This window comes from Apostichopus japonicus, chromosome 12, assembly GCF_037975245.1.
Source record: "Apostichopus japonicus isolate 1M-3 chromosome 12, ASM3797524v1, whole genome shotgun sequence".
In the NCBI taxonomy this organism is placed as follows: Eukaryota; Metazoa; Echinodermata; class Holothuroidea; order Aspidochirotida; family Stichopodidae; genus Apostichopus; species Apostichopus japonicus.
This window is the reverse complement of record NC_092572.1, coordinates 5,967,501-5,989,518: the sequence shown is the minus strand read 5'-3', so window position 1 is coordinate 5,989,518 and position 22,018 is coordinate 5,967,501. Positions and strand designations below refer to the sequence as shown.

Here is a 22,018-nt window from a genome sequence, read left to right as displayed (position 1 = left end):
CACTGCGATAACTTCTTTAATATGCGGAATGTTTGCACAATTGGTATATTTCTAAGAATAAATTAACATATAAAGAGCTCAACAGCCCCCCCCCCCCAAAAAAAAGGGATCGGTAATGCACTTTCTTCTTGGTTGAATTGTTTGAACATTTTTATCTCAATACATTACATGTATAGAGATATTGTAACAGTAAGTGGGACTCTCTCTTCTCTTAAAAATTTTTCAGCGTCTTCATACAAAGTTCTTTTTCTCTGGAATTTCCAGAGCAAGTATACATCATATAGGCCAACAAAAGTTACTATTTTTTATTCCAGAATTGTATCTCATTCTATGACTTTTTCACCGATTTATGTCCAAATTTGGCCAAATCCCTCTGAAAAACAGTTGAAATGAGGCCTTTTTGCACACGCTCCAAAACTTGTTTGTTTCATTGTTTTTGATGATTAAGCCCCGCCTCCAAGTCTTGTGTAGCAGATTGGCTATGACTCAAGCCCCGCCTCCAAGTCTGGTTTGTAGCAGATTGGCTATGCCTCATGGCAGCTACATGTTAGATATACGAAAATGGTCACCCTCACGACCAATGCACACTAATTCCATATACACATTGTTGTGCATTTAATTTATATTAGGACTTCGTCTGTTTATAGCTCCATGGTTTTAGTAATATCAATTTAAAGATTGTTCTTTTGTTCAGGTAGTTTTTCAGAGCAAGAGTCATGATAAGTTTGTTTGATTGCCCATCAGGTATTTTGTATAATTACGTATACACTTTGTTGTGCTGCTGAAGGCTACAAGTTTAGGCTAGGCCTAATGCATTCTATATTAGGCCTTCATTTAGTAATAGCCACATTAGCATTGTACTGGTGGTGTTCAGGCAGTTTTGGGCCATGGTACAGTAAGTTTGTTTGATTGCCTTAGTGTGTTTTAATTTTTAAGTTAAGTTTCCAACTTATATTATCTGTGACTCCATAAATTTAACATAATGTTAATGGGATAATACAACAACTATTCATTTGGAATAGAGTGTATATTGTGCATTTCTAGAATGAAGCATCATTATGAATTAACAGCTTGTTTGGTATATTTCTTTAACCCCCCCCCCCAAAAAAAAGAATTAAAAACAAAAATTATAATCTATCACATTTTATTTTCACTGGAGTATGTATAAAAGAGCCGGCCATAGCATTACAACTTTTATAAGACTATAAAAATTGGATAAGGTTATGTCTTATTTATAAGGATATAATAAGGTTATAAGAAGTATGTTTAGCTTTCTTTTGAACCTGTGATGTTTGACATCAAATATACAAAGAATTAAAAGAAAATACTAAAATGGAGAGGAACTGGGGTGGCTATTAGGGGAGGAGGAGGCCACCCATCACTTTCAATTTAAAACTTATATTCTACATATGTACATCATTTTTTCCAAGTCATAAATCCACGAAATCTTTATGTCAAAATTATTGAGATGGAAAAACGTGGGTTGTTTTGATAATTGGAAGTGTACACAGTTTTGATGGTAGTCACCACTACAGTCTACAGTGACCTACAATAGGTCGATAGGCCTAGCTTTCTCAAGGCGGGCATCAAGAATATGGTCGAATTGTTCGCCTCTTCTTATTTGACTGTTGTCATTGACGTCAAACTATATGACCAAAAATATTATATACATTGATATTGATAATTGTAGAGACAGAGCAAAGATAAGAAACTAGGAATCGAAATTAGAACTTCCAGTATTGAGATACTGCGTCATTGATGCTCTTGTTAGGTTCAAAATGTGATTAATATTTATTTTATTATAATGAAACAATGATTGAAAAGCAGGAACTGAAGTTATTCACCTTTCTGAACATCACAATCCAAAATGTGCTTATGGAAAAGTTTGCTTTAAAATATTTTTTTCCATCAAACCATACATTGAGAAAATTTGGTGGATAAAATTACTCAAAATGAATCTTGAATATGACAAACTTCTTTCCCTGTCCTTCTTATATGACTAATTTTGAGATACTATACCAACCTAGTTTTCTGAGTGTATATTTGAAAATAACTTAATAATCCAGAATGTTTTATATTCTCTAACATCTTCGTCGTTCGTCATGATACTTTACAGCAAATATATAACATATCCTCTCTCAGCCACATCGAAAGTTCCATTTCCGTATACAGTATTGAACTTTATGGGATCTAAGCTCTTTTTTAGGGTGATCCGACATATGCCGTCCACGCATGTCCTCATGGATGACATAGTTTGGTACTGAGGAATGGGACGGGATGTAAGAGAGCAATTCATTGAAATGTTATAAGGGATTTTGTACATAATTGGAGGACATGATGGGGAGTAATTTCACCAATCATATCTGATAAAATGCACGGACATGACTCCATTGCAGCATTATTAATGTCGTCATAACACTTTTTATATAAGTGATAAACGGTTCACAAAGAGTTGTAAATAAGATGCATCAAAGATAAAAGTTTGTTAACATACATAAAATGGCATCTGTCCTAGTGAAATTTGATGGAACTGGCTCCGCAACGTAGTACCAATCCACTTCGCTTCTTACCTCTGTCGTGGTGTCAGAAAGCGACACCTCTCATTCAAGGAGCATATTAAATGAGCCATTATTACTGTTAGTTTCATTTCTTATGAATTTAATAACATCAGGAAAATCTAGATACAATGTCGCTGGACGAACACCGGTAGCTTCGCATATACATGCGCAGATGGAAGAGTTTCGGCTGGTCCTGGACAGTCGCCACCGGAGGGAACGAAGCAGAACAAGTTAAAATCATATAGGAACTCTAATAAGAGGAATACATAAGAAATTCATTGATTGACTTTAATAAATGCTGCAGCAGTGCCGAATTATAAATGCAGTTCTGCCTGCTTATAGTAGTAAAGTATGCTTGCATATAGCTTAAGTTAATTACGTGTATTTCGTTCTATTTTTGATTCAAGTTTTAGACTATACTCAACGTCGAAGAATACGCAACAAAGAACAGAGCAAAAATGAGCCCCGGGAAAATCAAAAGCGTGTTACTTCTTTTTCTTGATCAAATAAATGTACTTGTTTAGCGAAACACTTGGAATTTTATTTAACTGCGATTACCGTAATGCTGTTATTTTTGTTGGAATATGCTACACATCCATGAGGCGTAAAGAAGCAAAGTTAGGCTGCATCGATATTACTTATAGCTTACTTATATCGACATGGTATTGAAGATGGACCTACCTTCAACGATTACTGTGTATCTAGTAGTAACAGTAACGTTACCGTCTTCGTACACATCGTATATATGGACACCTGCATTATCCGCTTGAACAATTTTGATAACGGAGTTGAATTTGCTACTTGCAGTGTAAGGGAATTTGAAATTACTATGTATTTCTCGTAGATTTACAACAACAAAAAATCAATATCGATGGTCTCATCCCTCCATAAAGCTCGTTGCGTGTTTTCAGAGATAAAAAAATGTTTTTTATGTACTGATTTTCCAACTCCTTACGATTTCAATTATATATATATATATATATATATATATATATATATATATATATATAATTGAAATCGTAAGGAGTTGGAAAATCAAGAACAGTAAAAAACCTTCCAGCCTCCAGCGGGGTTCCAAACCGGGCCTCACGCTTTATATGCGGACACTCTAACCACTAGGCTATGGACGCTGATTGTATGTCCAGAGGTTCCAAACCGGTAAGGAAGGTCGTAATTCCACTGTAGGCGTTTGTCACCTGTATCGAACAATATTAGTTCTGTTTTTGGTGACATATTGGCCCTACTCCAGAGATTACCGGCATCTCTCATGTGTAAAGCTGGTTGGAAAGCTGACGTGTAAAATAATTATGCAGTATAATAAAAACAAAAGCCGCAACAAATATTTAAAAAGAGAAGGAAACAATGTCGTTGTTGCCCACAATGAATATCAACGAAACGTTAGACGTCCTAATGTCATTGAAACAATTATAAGTGTCGTTAAGTATAATGTTTGTACCGATGATTTTAAAAGGATTGTACTCGTTTAGCCGAACTTCATATAGGAGGAGAGAATCTTATAACAAACTTGTACTTTAACTAAACGTTATATGGAAGGATTGTCTTGGCTGTTATGCACAATGGTAATACTAGGACGAACAATTATGTTTGGAATATTTTGATGATAGGAAATCAACCTTGTTTATATTTTGTTTTTCCCTTTTTTCCAGAGTTTTTTTATTTTCTCTTCGACAGTAATATAATTTTGTAAAATGTCTTAAAAAACATCACTTTATGTGGTTAAGCAATGTTAAATTATCCGGATGTCTATTTTTGTTGCTTAAATATGATAATGATTAAATAAAGAATGTGGTGTGCACTCATAGAAGGTGAATTTACCTTAACAGTAGTTACGGTGATGTTGTAGTTTGCTATAGTTGCTTGTTGCTGTCGGTCGGAAATTTTAGACGACTACTAAATTATTATTCCTACAGATTTGTCCATTAACTTTATAGCCTGCATTCAATTAACGGTGTATAAAAAAGTATATGCTAAAGTATATGCTAGGGAAAAAGAGGAGCTTGCTACTTATCCAGTACTACATGAAACATGATACCAAAAATATGTCAAGGTTGTTTATACTTGTTTCCCTTATAGGGAATGATTTACAGAGATTGCTGGATTTTTACTCTGACTTCTGCTCTACCAAACAACGAGAACTGGGTAGGAATTTCAATTTCAATCTTTGATGCTGAATTCCGCAGCCGTTCGTTAACAAACGTCAATCCTTGTTAAAGGCTTCTTTAATGTTATGATCGGATGTCTGTTATAAATGGATTTCTATTCATGCCCATCTGTCCTACACAGACACAGAAAGAATGATACATGTTACAAGTTTTCTAAAAGTGCTTTCTATTGACTGTAGGGTGAACAACAATTTCATTTGTAAATGCAATATTTGTAACTGAGGGGACAGTTTTTGTATTTGATCATCAGCTTGTAGGATGTAGGTTATTTTTTTCCTGTGAAGGGTAAACACAACTAGGCAAATATGCTGACCATTTAATTAATAAAAGCTAATGTACCCGATAGGAAAGAATGTCATTAGGAGAAACGTTACTCGCGCTGGTACAAAACAAGTTTGTTACCAATTTGTTAAAAAGGTGTCCGGGACGGATTTATTGTACAAATAAAATATGGAAAGTCGAAAGAAACAACATATATTTAATATACCCCTCAGATTGTATGTGGTCTTAAGGACAAAATATAATGACATTATGTCCGATCAGACTAAATAGTTTGTATAATACGTTTGCCTTGAGAGCAATTGATGAACTTTTACTTCACTACTGCTAAGCCAAACTACAACCCCCATAATTTTTCAGATTTCATTTTTTTTTTTTTTTCATTTATTTATTTTGGTTCTATCACAACATCAGTATGACATATGACATAGAAGGGAATACGAAACAAAACTTTTGAAAGGAAGTGTACTAAAAAACACTATAAGGCTTGTCGGGTAGTGACACTCCCTGAAAAAAATACAGAGCTTTACAATTAGAAAAGAGAACAACAAAAAACAAACAAACAGAACAACCCCTTTCTCTCCCTTCCCTTTCCTCCCTCCTCCAGTTTCATTTCGCAGTTCTAGTACATGTTGATGGAGTGCTTTTGTAAGCTTTTTCTAAAAGCAACTAAAGAAGGCATCGCTTTTAAAGTGAAAGGTACGGGATTCCAAAGTGCGATGATGCAATGATATGAACTTTAATTCAAATTCCGCCAAAGAAGCAGAAATGATAACGCTATTTTATAAAGTGGAAGATGTAAGTGCGGCTAGTTTCAAGAAATGATAACTGAATAACTTCAGTATTACATTGCTGCCTTAATAAAGAAACATACAAGTTAATGAATAATGAAAAACTGACCGGTAAATATCAGACAATGGAAAGGAGCAATGTATCTAATACCAAGCCAGTTTGTAAGTCAGAGGTCACTGGTTGGAGTCCTGTTCAGCCATAAATATCTTTGGTCCTTGCGATTGTCTCAAATTTCTATATGAGTTTTCCGTTATTCATTATCTGCTAAATGAAAAGCCTTGCCTGCCGTTTTCTGGGCAATTGGCAGTTGTGTTGCGAAACTTTTTCGGGGTTGGGGGTTGGAATGGGGGAAATGTTCGCGCCTTACTATTTCGGTCATGTTAGGTACTTTTGCAATATGCCCCATTCCGAAGCACTTGAAACCATGCTAATGGTACTGTCACGAATGCTTCGTTACCCTAATAAAAAAAGTTTATTTTCTGAGTTCCATTCGCTAAATTGTTGAAGGGAGAGTCAAACTCAAAATATGAACTTGATATATTGTAGAGAAAGTCAAGCGCGTAGCCAGGATTTCATATTAGTGGCGGATTCAATTTATTGACCTGTCAACTAAATGCTTCGAGATAACCATGTAAAATAATAGTACAATGTTCAAAATACTGCATATGATTAACCTAATATTGATTCGTTGGGTAGAAGTTATTCAAGTAGCTAATGACTCACTTAAATTCTATGGTGGCCTAACCCGTGGCACTGTGGCAATAGCCAGTAATAAAACCAAACAATACGATGGTGTAACGGTGTGATACAGCAGTGTTGATTTTTTTTTCCTGTAATACAACCGGTCGTATTTAGAGAATAAAGGCCAAAGACATTTTTGTTCGATTTCTGCCCCTGTTGACGTAGCCTAAACTTTAGTTGTTTGCATTCCTTTTGCATAGAATGGCTCTTTGAAGGCTGCCGGCGTAGGTAGCTTTTCAAAATTGTAGGTGACAAAAGGCTTAAATATTCCGCCATGCCTCTGAAATGAATTTATAGTCATAAGTAGGAACGAGATTCCACACTTCTGAAACTTTGTGTGAGATCTATCTACGTTGTTCTCCAAATTGTCCTCGTTCATGGTCCACGTTTTTTCTCTTTTTTTGGTGGGGAGGGGGGATCACACATCTCTCCCTGCTACGCGCTTGGAGAAAGTCGCTATACTCTTAATTGATAAACCTTTGTGCTCTGTTCTCATACTGTGTACAGTACATAAATGTATCTGCCACACTTTGTCTACAAAAGCCTATGTATGTCTTTATTATTAGATGATTTGGTTTTTGTGTAAAATTTGTTATTAGCCAAAGCAAATTAAGAATTTTGTTTTCGCCTTAGTATTAAGTAAATCGCAATATTGACCTTCTTCTTTTGTTGTACTTAATTAACCAGACTCCATGATGTAAGCATTGTCTAACATGTTAACAATACGAGTGATTTTACAGTTATAGTCTCGGTGTAAAGGTCTCGGGATGAGAGTGGATAATAAAACTGATTGATGTTTGTGTACAGTCTCTTATATTGGTGAATTTTCTCAAAAAGGTTTAATCTAAAGAATTTAATGTGGTTTATGCGAGCTGTACTGTTGTATATAGTTGTTGGTTAAGTAGGATATAACATTAAAATTCATACGGTATTGGAGTAAGTATACTGTTTTTTGTTCATATTTGACATATGTTGGCACAGCTTATTTAATAGTTATGGTGTATTTCTTACTGCTGTTAAACTTACAACCAAATGCGAAAGCATGTGCGTGGAACTAGATATCAATCCTCTAAATTAGCCACTCCCCACATTTACAAATAACAATGTATTGTCAACTGCAGGGTGTCAGAATATTGCGTACATTCAGCACTGATAAATATCGTTTTGAGAAGAGGGCCAGAGAGAACGAAAAGTCTAGCAATATTTATTAAATTGAATAATATTAATTGCAGGCCGGATAGGGTGATGATTACAAAAGGCATTAAGGGCCTCTATAACATATTAGTGTAAAAATGTGGGACAACCCTTTTCGCAAGCCGGATTGAAAACTTTGGAGGGTTAAATTATGGTCAGCTGTCTACCAAACAATGATTCCTTGCATACATGGCCCGGCTTATTTTTGGGTGGGGGGGGGGTTGGGTAGGTTTGAAATTGGAAAATTGATGATTTTACAACGGAAAAGAGTTCTTGCAACTGCTACATGTTCAGTTTGATAATTATATTCCAAGTAAAGTAATATGGCATATGCTTATTTGTTGTTATACATAGTTTCTCAACTAATATATTTGTTTACCTTCCTTTTTGCTCATACTGCGGTAAATATTATTGTTCAGAAACTTATACTTATGTGAAGTTAACTAAAATATTTTATTTGAATTTTATCTTGAATAAGTTTGCTTCACTTTTAGTTTTATATTTATATATCGATTTAAGTAAGAGGACATGTTCATATGTTTATTTTTTGTTGTTATACAAAGTTTCTCAACTACTGTCTTTTTCTTTGCCCTCATTTTTGCCCCTAGTGATGTATATCATTTTAATGTTAGTTATTTAGTTTCTTCATACTATGAATGTCAAGCAAAACGGCAAAATGAGAATGCTGTAAATTCCGAATTATATTTATTTGCATTAGTGTTTTCATTGTTGCATGAGGGTTTGCCTTCTCATATGACATGCGGGTCACACAAGTACTACTAAATTAGGGCACGTTGCTACTTCAAAATAACGCCCGACGGGATTGAATAGTTATCATGCTAGCATCAATCACAGTTACAGCAAAACAGAAACAACAGCAATTGCCAAAGCAGCATAACTAGGTTATCTATACTTACACTATGAGGTAATCCTTTCTAAAATACCGCCCTCACCTAGTCAAAAGATTTACGACCACGGTAATACAAACACTGGTGCAGTATAACAAGTGATAAGAGGTGTAAAGGTTACAAATAGACGACAACCTATGAAAATAAAGATACTGTTTGAATGTTTGCATTTACGTTCCCAGGAAACTATTGTTTGTTAAAGCCCACTAGTTTGGTTATTATGATAGAGCTACGTTGGATCATATTACATTATCATTCATATGTCTATGTAGAAAAGGCCTTTTTCATACAGTAATACGATTGCTTAAGGAAGTAGAAACGGTTCCTTTATTGTGTGCTACGTGTTATATTGTAAAATCACTGACGGTTGTCAAAGAAACTCAACCTACTTCATAAGTGACAAGTAAATAGGCAACCAACGCCTGTGACGAAACAATTGCTACAAACGATAATAAATACAGCATAAGCCTGGGACCAATAATATTACGTCATTGAAGTTGAGTACAGTTTAATGAGCAACTCAGTGAATTGAAATTAGTGTGAACCTGGGTTGGTCTTTCCTCACATACTACTGACACATTGATGTATATGATTTAGTGCGTGTATAATGTACTAGTATACTTATATGTAACTTTAAGTACTTGCAGGGGCTTTCAAAAACAAGAGACACCTTTAAGGTGTAAATTTATAACTTTTGGGTGAGCACACAAAGGTGTCTATGTGACCTTTAAGGTGTATTTCAGACTACGTCAGGGTGTCCAGTCACCACTGACACCTTTATGTGCTTACCTGAAGACCCATTTTCAGAGGAGTCAAATGACACCAATATGGGTATCAAGAGACACCTTTAAGATGTCCAGGATGTATCTTACAGGTTATCACACAAAGGTGTTTAGGATGTAGTAGTGATCCCCTTGGAGTGTCCAGTAACTTTTGACATGCTTACCTGAAGACCCATTATCAGGAGTCTAATGACACCAAAATGGTATTGATGCACTGCTTCGAATAAGCACACATTAGGGACACCTTTAATGTGTTGAAGCAATTATATATTAAAAGGAATCACTACTAAATCATATAAACATGGAAAGTTTTTAAAGAATTGTGATGCAAATTAAAACAAGAAAGTCACTTTTGACTCTGTTGCAAATATATTACTGAACATCAATCACGAGGAGAAACGTTTACTACACGTAACCAAATGACCATCCCATCTTAGATAAATAAAAGTGCCAATTAACCACTCCCAAGCTTATGCTTTTAATAAGACTCTCAGGTTAGTGTTCGCATCATATACTGCATTTATTTTAAAGCTACTACCATACTACTCATTTCATTACAGAGCTCAAATCGATTTCACAATTACTTTCAAGAAACATTTGTTTGATGACAAATACATTTCTCTCATTGTCTTTGAAATCACTTCATTTTTTAAATTCAAACGATGCGGTTCAAAGTTAGTTATGGTAGATTATGTCATTTGTCAGTGATTTCCTTGATCCCAGGTTGCCGTTTCGTTTGCAAATTAACCGAATCCATTTCCCTTGCTATCTGAAGATCTTTTCCGTGCTGCAGAGTTTTAGGAGGTCATGTTAAATACAATATTTACCAGTGAATCTTTAGCTGCCATTCATTGTAGTCAACATGTTCTTTGTGAGGTATATAAAACTAAATAAAAAAAGATCTTTTCTATTGCAGACAAAGATTCTTACCGATGGAAGCAATCGTACGTGACTGGCTACAACACGGTTGTTATTATACACTCGGTATAACTATAACTAACCAGACATAAACTGTCGCTGGCGTACTATGGTATGGATATATTCACTTTGTTAGTTATCATCCATTAAAAAAAGGAAATATGTGGCAATGTGAAAAAGGATAAAACTCTTTATTTTTTCCACTATCGTAAACTCTGCATAAAACATTACGTAAGAAGATTACTGTAAACATAAATATATGTGAAGAAGATTAACCGTCTATAGTGATGACTAATAATTACAAAGCAATAAAAAAGTATTCTACGTTTTAAAGATTTCCAATTAGAGCACTGATGATTGTGAACGATTTACGTAAAAGTTACTACAAACGTTAATAAATGCACTTGGTATCAATACTTTATTACACTGAAGTTTGAGTAAAAACTGATAAGCAACTCAATGAACTGAATTTAGTGCAAACCTGTATTGGGTTTTTTCGCCCATTAAAATAAATGTGCCATAGTGTTATTATTATTAGTGCTAGTATCATGTACTACCTTTATTTTAAAGCTACTACCATACTACTTCTTTCATTATAGATCTCAAATAAATTTCACAGTGATTTTCAAAACATATTAACGAACAAAGATTGGCAATCGTTTCAATTGCGCGAAAAGATTCTTTCAAAGGGAAGAAATCGTGCGTGACTGTCTACAAACGGTTGCTTTTATACACTCGGTATAACTATATATTATATATATATATATATATATATATATATATATATACATAAATTTTCGTTGTCGTATCATGGTTATGGCTATATACACTTTGTAAGTTATCGTCTATATGTGGTTATGTGAATACAAAAATAACTCAGATATGTTTTCATAAAACGTAAACTTAGAAAACATAAAGTATAAGAAGAGTAATGGGATTAAAATGAAAGCAAAGTTAATTTTGATTCAACGAATTTGTACTGACTGTGGGCTACAGATAACTATGTTTTAGAAGTGTCAAGTTAGAGCACATATACAGTTGAATGAGTTATTGTTATTCAATATTAAAATGATGGATATGATGCAAACAATCTCATAAACGGAATTTGTAACATCATGTATTGTATATAATTTGATGGATATTAAGAAAACAGATGAGTACGACCTAACTATAAATAATACCACGTACAATATCATGCACCATTCAATATAATTTGAGTTCTGTTTGTTAGCTACTTTGATCAACGTTCGGGAAGTCCCCAAATTTTTACCGATACTCTCGTGCATAAGAACAGCTAAACGATCACACTGTCTGGTTTCGATACCAGGTCAATTGCTTTTCCTTTCCTGTGTGGTTAACAAGAAGGAAGTACACGATGATTGAACTAACGGTAGCATTGAGCCTTACACTCAACAGAAAATATCACAAGGGCAATAACGAAAGCAAATAATCTTTCTTCTGTATCATCACTGTGCAACACGTTGAAAATTAACCACATATATGCAGTTGCAATAAAAATAAGCATCATCGTCTTTAGTAAAAGTAAAAGACGATGAAATTGTAATTAATGACATACGTTGTAGTATGATGTAATAAATACATCATAGTTTCACTTAGTTATTTCGCATTAACTTTTTCACAAGAGAACATATTATCTCCTCATGTTTGTTTTATAAAGATATATCACTACATGAAATGTTAACATTAGTTGATTTCTATTTAAATTATATATTTAAAAAAAATGCATATTCCACGTACCAAATTGTTCTTCTAAGAAATCTTTACTTTAATTTAAACTATAGTAAAATTATTCTTGCCAAGTACGGACACTTTAATATAATATATACATTCAAATAAAGATAACAAGTAAAACGATGGAAAATATAAAAATATGTCAGTCGATATTAAGTATTTTTTTCGGTAGTTCTTCCGTCAAATAATGTTTCCATACTCATCGTTCATATTTGATAGTCGGCGATTAATGTTTCTGTCTATGAAAGGTCTTCTTATCCGATTTCCTGATATTCCTTTGACAAAAAGTTAGAACATCGATGAAGCTGATTTATCGATCCACAGTGGATTTTAACGAAGTTAAAAGTTCAAGAATTATAAACTATTGGAAGAAAATATGTAACTCTGGGTGATAAGTGCTATTTTTAACAGAGCTGATAACAAATCTTTGTTTAAATTCCGAAATGTGACATGTGGGTTACAACACAAACGCTTTACAAGCAATCCTTGAATGAAAAAAAGTCTATTTAAAATTAATAATCTTGTTATTCCTTTGTTGTTCTTACCTTATCCTCATTGCACATTACAGCCAGCTTAAATGTTACGTCATCAATTTTAGGTCTTTTCTCTGCAACCGTTTCCCAACAAGTTATCATCACCTGCCAGCTGAGATGAGAACAAACGGAGCCAATTTTTGTTTAAAAAAAAAACATGTTAATGGTGATAAGAGAAAGACTAGTATACAGGAGGGAAAATGGTTGCTTACATTGCTCCTGGACAGTTATCAGGTAGATGGAGCTGCTGTTTTGCGCGAAGGCTCTGCTCGACATCAGCTCTGGTTTGTCTTTGGTACGGTTCCGATCCTACACAGCGATAAATAATTGGATACCTCATAAAAATAAAGAAAGAGTCTTCTTATCTAATTCCAAAAAGGAATTTTATTTGCTTGATATATTTTTACAAGGCATAGAAAGAATACATTATTTGCGCCTTTTCGTTGATGTTAAATTACAATGCCATACAATAACACCATTGTCTTATCATGCACTAATACGAACTCAAGCTACGTAGAAAATGAAGGAATCAATCGCAAATGATCTACAATATCCAGTTATATTATTTAAAAGCCAATACCGTAACTGAAAATTTCCCAGAGGAGAACACCAAAGGACCAAACATCTCCTGCGGCAGAAATCGTTTCAAGTAAAAGAAACTCTGGAGGCATCCACTGAAAGGGAACGTCCTGAGCGAAAGAAATGTATGGTGTTTAAATAAAACTTATATAGAGATACACAAACACAAACACACACACAAATATATATATATATAAATATATATATATATATGAAAATCGTAATTAGCTGGAAAAATCAAGAGCAGTGATAAAACTTTCAGCCTCCACCGGGATTCGAACCACGGGCCTTCCGCTCTGTACGCGGACACCCTAACCACTAGGCTATGGACGCTGATTGCATGTCCAGAGGTTCGAAACCGGTAAGGAAGGTCGTAAGTCCACTCTAGGCGTTTGTCACCTGTATCGAACAATACTAGTTCTGTTTTTGGTGACATATTTTGCCTTATATATATATATATATATACATATATATATATATATAAATTTATATATACTGACTTCATTCCAAGTTAATTCAGTCAATTCTTTAGCGTTATATATATATATATATATATATATATATATATATATATATATATATAAATTTATATATACTGACTTCATTCCAAGTTAATTCAGTCCATTCTTTAGCGTTGTCCACCGAAACAAAGTCGTATAACTTGCACTTCCCTGACGCTGTCAACAATACTTTCTTACTTCGAAGACCGGGGCTGATGAACTGTTAATGAAGATTAAGCAATTATTAGTTAGTAAACGAATTAAGTACTCTAACGAAATATTTTAGAACCAACCATATACCACCTCCTTAGTATGGCTTACCTTTTGATACCTAGGCCCAATGTTTTTTGTTGTTTGCTGAAGTGCCATTATTTACAGGAGAAAGTCCTCCTCCACCTTTGGACAATACATTACTTAGAAGTATTAATGATCATATCATTATTATTCTCCTTTTAGTTTTGTTTATGAACCAATGAATATATCTTTTGGTCATAGTGCCTAAGCAGTCCTAACTGAGATCATATTATAACTTTTTAAACTGCACAATGATAAAAAACATTAACGGCAGTACATGTTTTTAACACCTTGTAATAAAATTCGCCTCACTGTTTTGCTGTGACCACTCAAGATTACATATAGGTAAATCAGTCTTCTTCTGATGTTGATTTGACCAAGGCTATTTGACATCATTGGTGCAATTTTCGTATCCATATTGAGCATTTCCCACATTTGTTGATTTATATATCCTCTCACTATAAGGAGAGAATACACTGGAGTCGGATAAACTTACTCCATGTGTTGTCAAAAACTGTAATCCTCTCGCCACCTGAAGTGCATATTTTGGTAAAAGATCGGTGTTTCCCTTCTCAGCAACTTGAAAACGCTTCTGTTTGGTATTATTATACTGATGTACTTTCTGGGGACTGAACTCTTCAGTTAAGTGATCTGAGAGACTTCCACCACTTAAATATTCACAAATCAGATAATTTGGTACTAAAAAAGGAGTAACCATAAAAAGTTATTCGAATGCGAATCAGTTATTAGTAATTTATTTACAATAACAAACAAAATAACCTTATTGAGTTCAAGTTTTAATCTTATCTTTTTCTTGTTATCAATTCATTTGTTATCTCTTTACTTAAAATTATCATTCTCAGTAACATTATTTGAATTTCATTTAGTATTTCTTTGTAGCACAACATATATGCAAAGAAGAAGGTCTGTATTGTTAAGGTTGAATAGTTAATACCACATTTTGACAAGTGCGAGTATTCGTACCTGTATCACACCATCCGAGAAGCTTCATAATACTGTTATCGCCTGGCAGCTTTAATATGTGTTGAACCTCTGAACTTTGTAATTCGATCATTCGCAAAGTTGAATCACCTGAAAAGCAATCAGTCAGTAGATTGTTAAACGCATCGAGGTTATCACTGTCTCATCCACTGTACACTTTGATTAGGACAAGTTGAGGTTTTTAAATGTTTTTTTTTTCTCTTTTAATCACATAACATTCGATGAAATAGTCGACGGGGTTAACACAAGTCATTCTCCTTACAATATCATGCTGCATTCACACGTGTTATGTTTAATATATGTCTTGATACAAAAATATGTACTAAATAGTTACTTTCATTTAGTCTGGTAATTTAAAAGTAAAATTCAAAGTAAATACCTGACAAGGTTCTGACCACAGCTTCTATGTTTCCTGCTGCTCCCATAACTAAAGCCTTGTGATATCGTAACATTCCTTTTCCAGGTAAAAGGGAAATTAGTTTCACATTCTTCTCTGGGACTTCAAGATTCTTGTTCTTCGTATTCTTATTAACTTCAAGTTCCTGAAGATCCATATCAGCTATAAAGATGGAAGCGTGACTTGGTGTGATAACATAACTAACTTTAACTTTAAGAATAATACATGAAGCATAAAACTGCCAGTCGTGTCGGGGTTTGGACACTGATGGTGTTTGGTAATATAATACATAGCTGGATACCACTTAATCTCCAATTTAGTGAATATTGAAAACCGTGCTATGAATTTTGTTATCAACATAGAGAACCCAATACTGTTGTCAGATGATTGGCAGGCTTGTTTTGTGTTATCAAGCAACAGTAGCAGCAGTATAGCAGCAGCAGTATATATTTCAGTTAGCTATGGAACACAATCAATCAAGAGTTAATACTCTGCTACATTACTAGTTGCATACTTTATAGAATGTTTCAATATTTGGTCTCATAATTCTTGACCTTTGAGCCATTTTTGATGACATGAAGATTTTTTCTTGATGCATTTACTGTCACATCAATGCGTCCATCTGCAAAACAAATAATAACAATTCAGGGATGAAAGTGTATGCTTCCGTAAGGAGATATTCCGGTGGCAGATGATAAGTGGAAATTTTAATTCGAAATCTTGTTTATTGCTGCCAGTCTGTGCTATATTTGATGTACTTCTATATTTTAAGAATTCAAACTTTGCACATCTTCGGCTCATCAATTGAAGAGGCTGTTCAACTTCGAATGACAGACAAAATTGAATGGAAAATAGATTTTAATGAATAAACATATTTGTTGATTTTTTTTTTTTTAGAAACAGTGACCCCTTCTACAGTCTTGCCATGACTGGGTTATATGATATATATATATATATATTTATATATATATATATATTTATATATATATATATATATATATATATATATATATATATATATATATATATATATATATATATATATATATAAAGAAATAAAATAGAAAAATAGAAAATATAACAAAAATATTTTTCATACAAAATATGCTGTGCTATTTTACCTATTGTTGGTTGAGTTCATTTCGTAGAACCACTTTGTAGCGAATTCAATACAACGTGCAGGTATAAGTTACTTGAGAAACTCTCAAGTTATCGGTCATCGGTGAGGAACAGGGATGGAGCTGGGCATGTATATCTCTTTTAACAGTGAAATCTTAAATTCACCTAAATTTACAAACTGCACCATTTATTTGAAGTAATCCCTCCAAATTTCAACATTATAATTATAACAATCTACCTCTATTTCCAGCTCCTTTTATTTCTTCTATTTGGTTTGTAGATCTGAAAACGAAATAGACCTGATTCATATATTTTCTGTTTGGAGAAGACCAATAATATGCAACACTTTATTTTGTGTGTTATAATAATCGATTCACGGGTGTGGTGACAGCATGACAAGTCATTTGCGTTCACAGGATTTCAAAGGTTTTTTTTGGGGGGGGGGCACGTTTTCCCCGAATAATTAAGGTCTGGGCCGAACTTTTATAGAAGGGCCAGAGGAGAATAAACGATTTTGAAAAGGGTGTGATTGCACTTGGTTCATTGACCCCAAATGATGTATTCTGAAGCTCATTTTAGGTCCATGCAAGGAGCTCCAAACGTAGAATTGTGCTAATAAAGAATCATGAACAAAGAAATTCCTCCGAATGATAAAGATAGTAGAATGAATCTTCATGGGAGGGCAAGATTTGAATAAAGTATTTAATCATGGAGTGTTGTTGCCCTGGGGTCTTTGAAGCAGAATCTAATGATTGGAAATTTAGACACGAAATGGTGCATTTGGAACAGAGTATTCATACCTGGGTTCTCTTTTCTTTCCGTGTCCTTTGTCAAAGAAGAACAATATAATTAATTAACAAGAAAACAAAATGAAACTATTTCTGCAGTTAATCATAACATTTTATAGGAATTTTACAGAGAAAGTTTAACAAAAATAGTCGCAATATTTGATTTTGAAACTAACTATTGTAACGTATTTTGCTATCATGATACATGTCAATTTAAAATCTTCATTTAATTATAAACTACGATGAGAATGAGTTTTGTACACTACCATTCAAATGAAATAGTGTCTTTTCTTTATATATTATATTGAATTATTCAATTCTTCTGAATGGTCTGTAAGATGTAGGTGAATCAATGCACAATTTTTCATGTAATATATGACTGTGTTTCATATGTGAAGATGTTTTTGGGCCTCGTTTATCGAAATAAAAATGTATTTAATCTTGACAGCTAAATATGTGACCATATAAGTTTCATCTACGTAGAAAATATTTAGTCAATACTAGAAACACGTACTTAAGGAGAAGAGGAAAACGGCATACCTAGTCTGTCACGTGCGACCAAATAAATGATTAAAAGGATTAACACCACAATGATGATGGCCTCTATGCAGGCAGCAATTAGCCCTGTATTGTTGCAATCTGAAATTACAGAAAGAATACGTTTATAATTGTAACTATGAACTACCATGCACGTTAAAATTGAGAAGAAATGTCAAACAAAATGTTCCGCATTAGCACATTACGTTGTAACAAATGCGAATTACTGAAGAATGCTTTAAGGCGAAGTCTTAGTCACGTGGTAGTAGTAGTAGTAGTAGTAGTAGTAGTAGTAAGTTGAGTCAACCCCCGACACGTATCACGATCTTGTGCAAAGTTTATTGCTTCCTCGAAATTGTTAATGTTAACGTCGTTTAATTGCGACTTTATTTCTCCAAGCAAGGTAGTTACGGGCCTTCCTACTGGTTTAGCAGTAGGTCTCAATGCTTCTCTTAATGCAACCTTTGCTGGAGCGTCCTCTTGGAGTCTTGCTACATGACCGAAAAATCTCAATCTTCTATGTGCGACTATGGATGACCAAGGTGTTTGGCTGGTTTTTATTGTAGAGCTCATCGTTTGATAACCGATTGTTATTGGTTCATCTAATGTTGAGAATATTACGAAGTAGTCTCCTTTGAAAAGTGTAAATTTTGCGATCAAGATCCTTCGATGTGCCCTAAAGTTCGCAATTGTACAAAAAAAAAACTCTTTAATAAAGCCTCAAAAAATCTAAGCTTAATGTTTCGGCTTATATTTTTGCTTTTGGAAATACTTGACAGTGTGTTGAAAGCACCGTTGGTTATACCAATTCTTCGGTTAATACCTTCTTCGGTCCCCAGCAAGCTTCCAACATATTTACACTTCTTCCAACTTTCATTTCCTTTTCTTGTGACTGAAAATTTCCCAGTTTTTGTGCAATTGATTCTCAGATTCGTTCCTTTCAGTTTCTCAGAAACTCGTTTTTCGACATCTTGCATTATATGCTGACCAGTTGATACCCAAGAGATATCATCAGTGTATTGTTGGTCTACGTGGCAGTGGTTTTATTAATTAATGTAACAATTGGTTTCGAATGATCATCATATATTCATATCATAGAGATGGTGAGCAACTCGAAAGACCCAAGTTAATAATTAGTCTGTCTCTGAAATCCAATTTTAATACTTTCTCTTTTCCTTTATTCGTCTTAACCTTGATACAATCGAAATGGTAAGATACAAAAAGGCATTGGTAAAATGTACTATGTCGGGGATATAGATGGTTGCTTGAGTGTAGTAGATACGTTCTTGAGATGCAATGAAAATCACCTTTACTCTTATTTCTTCAGTAAACTATCAATTGAGTATAGTTGACGTTATGATACGGACAAGTGAGATTTGGGGAATTATTTTAGATGAGATTTGCTGATAGAATACCTTAAGTGTTACATGTTATTATACTGCAGAAAAGTTATATATTTTTATAGGAAATCGTGAGAATTAACGAAAAGCTGATGTACTATGTAAATGTAGAGGATATTTGGTGGAGACAGCTGTGCTTAGATGTTTGTTCTTCGATACGAACAAAAGTTTGAAGGAGGGTCAAACAGCCATTGATACTTAAAGTTCTGCATATATTGAGTAGTGCAAGAAAACATATTAAGAAATGACATTATGTACATTTCGTTGATCCTCATTTGTTAGTAAATAAAAGGTAGAGGAAAATCCACTTCTGAATTTGTGTTGGTGTCTTCTCCGAAGCATTATACGACTCTTTACACCAGAAGTGCGTGACCAGGCAAGATATCCCATCTTTGAAGCGAGGTTCTTGTTGCAAATGACACCGATCTTTTCTCTGTTAAGTATCCAATGGTATCATAAGGAGCCCACCCTTAGTATGCAACTCTCTAATGTATCTGATAAACGTATAGGTCGGCTATCAATCCCAGATTAGCAAGAGGATATTTTTTTAATATACGCTTACACATATCTAGTAGAACGAGAGAGACATCTTTAACACCTCTCTCTAGCATGAGTATATAATGCTGGTATTCAAACCGTCATCAGTGATAAAAACTTCTCTAAAGATTAGTCATACTCATTGCAATACCAATCTGATTTCTAGCAATGAAAGTTAACTGATAATGAGAGACTGCAAACTAGTCTTACATATAAACATATCATCATTGGTAGATATTTTTTCTTTTGTAGTTGTGCTTGCTGCAAGTTTTGGAATTATACGAAAAAAATGAAAATAGTGATCCACGGAATTTCGCGGGAACTAAATCGTAATAAATGGTATAGAGTATACAATATATGAAAAACGTTGAGAAATATATTTCCTGATTGACAATCAATCATTAAACTCCAAATGAGTTTCATATTATAAGTGTGTCAAATGTAGTAAAAATTGCTTTGTGCCGTGGGTCATTGATGGATTTCAAAGAAAGGAGGTAAATAGTAGCAATGAACAATATTGAAGTAAGTGTTAATAACACAAACTTCAGAAAAACAGTTTGTATGAAACCCTAGTTGGACTTTTATATCGTGGGGAGTGCAGAATATCCAACATAATGCGGCACACAAGCACATGAACAATTTGTGAAGCAGGATGTATTGAATATAATCATTATTGGTCTGCAAAACGTGTTAATGCTTTGAGAGTTCTATGATAGTGTTAAACAATTTGTAAATTTCATAACCGCATACACGAACATCTATATTGTGTACATTATTATTACATAGATGAATATACTTAATTTGAATCATGGTACTTCCTCTCGCCAAGACTTGTGAATTCTTAACGAAAAGAAGCCCTGCTGTTACAAATCTTTAATTTTTAATTTCAAATGGACATTAGCACTTTCATATCTGGTAACACATTACTTATGTTCTGATAAAACTGTTCAACCCCTCTTAACTCTCCTACATATATAAATCATGCACGGTGTTCAAACGTTCAAGGGTGATACAGGACTTTGATAAAAGTAATAGTATTGGCTTGAATACCAAGTCGGTTTTCTAATAAATAATGCAATTTAACAGAAAAGGAAACATCAAAAATCCACACACCTAACGACTGAGAATCAGTGGTAGGTTGTTGTTAAAGTGTCGCTATGGTAGCTGCAAAAAAATAAAAAATAAAAGTATGGAAAAAAAGTAGATGTGGATATGTCGGATTAAAAATAACAGTTGGCAGCTAAATCATTGCACACCACATGTTATTACGACACGTTTGTATTGTTAAGTAGCATACATTAAATGAAACCTAAATGAAACATAAAACCTTGGAGTCACATATAATTTGATAAATGTGTAGCATAACAACATTCGGGAAATTCAAACATACCTTTTCCAACTGTTCAACAGTTTGTTATAGTTACAAAAAGCAATACTGTTTTCATGATGTAATAGCAGATAGCAGAGAAGTATTTTCGAGTTGCTCGCTGGATATTCCAATGACTTTCTTTAAATAAAATATAACTGGTAATTCAGAGAGTGTGGTGATCAAATGCTCTGTTAATACAAAGAAATACTTGTAGACACCTGGCATCCCTGTTTCAAGCCCTTGAGATTGTGGTTATTAGTACAGGGTGGTCTCACGGGGTTCCCTTTGGGAGTGTCTACATCATTTTCTTATTAAGGGGGATAGGGGGAGGGTGGCAGAATTATTTTGTAACCACCTTTACCACATGCACCATAGAAATCCCGGCATTACCCACTTCATCTCCTTGGCATCCCTGCCATATACAGTGGTACGCGTATATATTGATTCCCTTTCCAAATTATAAGATTTAGATGAGGAAATTGGTTGCAATATATCGACAAGAGTAAAATCACCAGTCATATCAGAGGTACGCTTTTAAGTGCAATAAAGATCATGAGGCTTCCCAATGATAGAATTAACAGGATTATACAACTGGGTCCTCTTGGAACAAGTGAGTATATTCAGAAGGTAAAGTACACTTCACATAATGAAGAGTAAAATCATCACCAGACAATGCAAGACAGCTGTATCATTGAATGCTCACTTTAGAACATTTTACATGAGTCCACTAATCACAAATATCACAAAATAATGCTGAACTGTTCCGTCACATATTTAGTTGGCAGCTGACACAGTGATGCACAGATGGGCCGGGATTCAACTCAACATCACCACCGGTAATTAGGACCAAACTTTA

At 34.1% G+C, this 22,018-nt stretch overlaps 1 protein-coding gene across 1 annotated transcript in view; it reads right to left on the bottom strand.

Annotated features, from left to right (window-relative positions):
* Positions 1–9,794: 9,794 nt before the first annotated feature.
* The window catches only part of LOC139977545 (uncharacterized), a 270,650-nt gene continuing 258,426 nt past the window's right edge, over positions 9,795–22,018 (bottom strand). Inside the window, exons 11-20 of the mRNA XM_071986920.1 lie at positions 17,332–17,356; positions 16,770–16,813; positions 15,395–15,574; positions 14,998–15,105; positions 14,510–14,712; positions 13,820–13,939; positions 13,221–13,329; positions 12,853–12,949; positions 12,653–12,752; positions 9,795–12,382 (exon numbers count right to left, since the gene is read on the bottom strand). Of these exons, the coding sequence (XP_071843021.1) occupies positions 12,362–12,382; positions 12,653–12,752; positions 12,853–12,949; positions 13,221–13,329; positions 13,820–13,939; positions 14,510–14,712; positions 14,998–15,105; positions 15,395–15,574; positions 16,770–16,813; positions 17,332–17,356 (1,007 nt within the window). The 3' untranslated portion in view covers positions 9,795–12,361. The remainder of the gene's footprint in view (positions 12,383–12,652; positions 12,753–12,852; positions 12,950–13,220; positions 13,330–13,819; positions 13,940–14,509; positions 14,713–14,997; positions 15,106–15,394; positions 15,575–16,769; positions 16,814–17,331; positions 17,357–22,018) is intronic.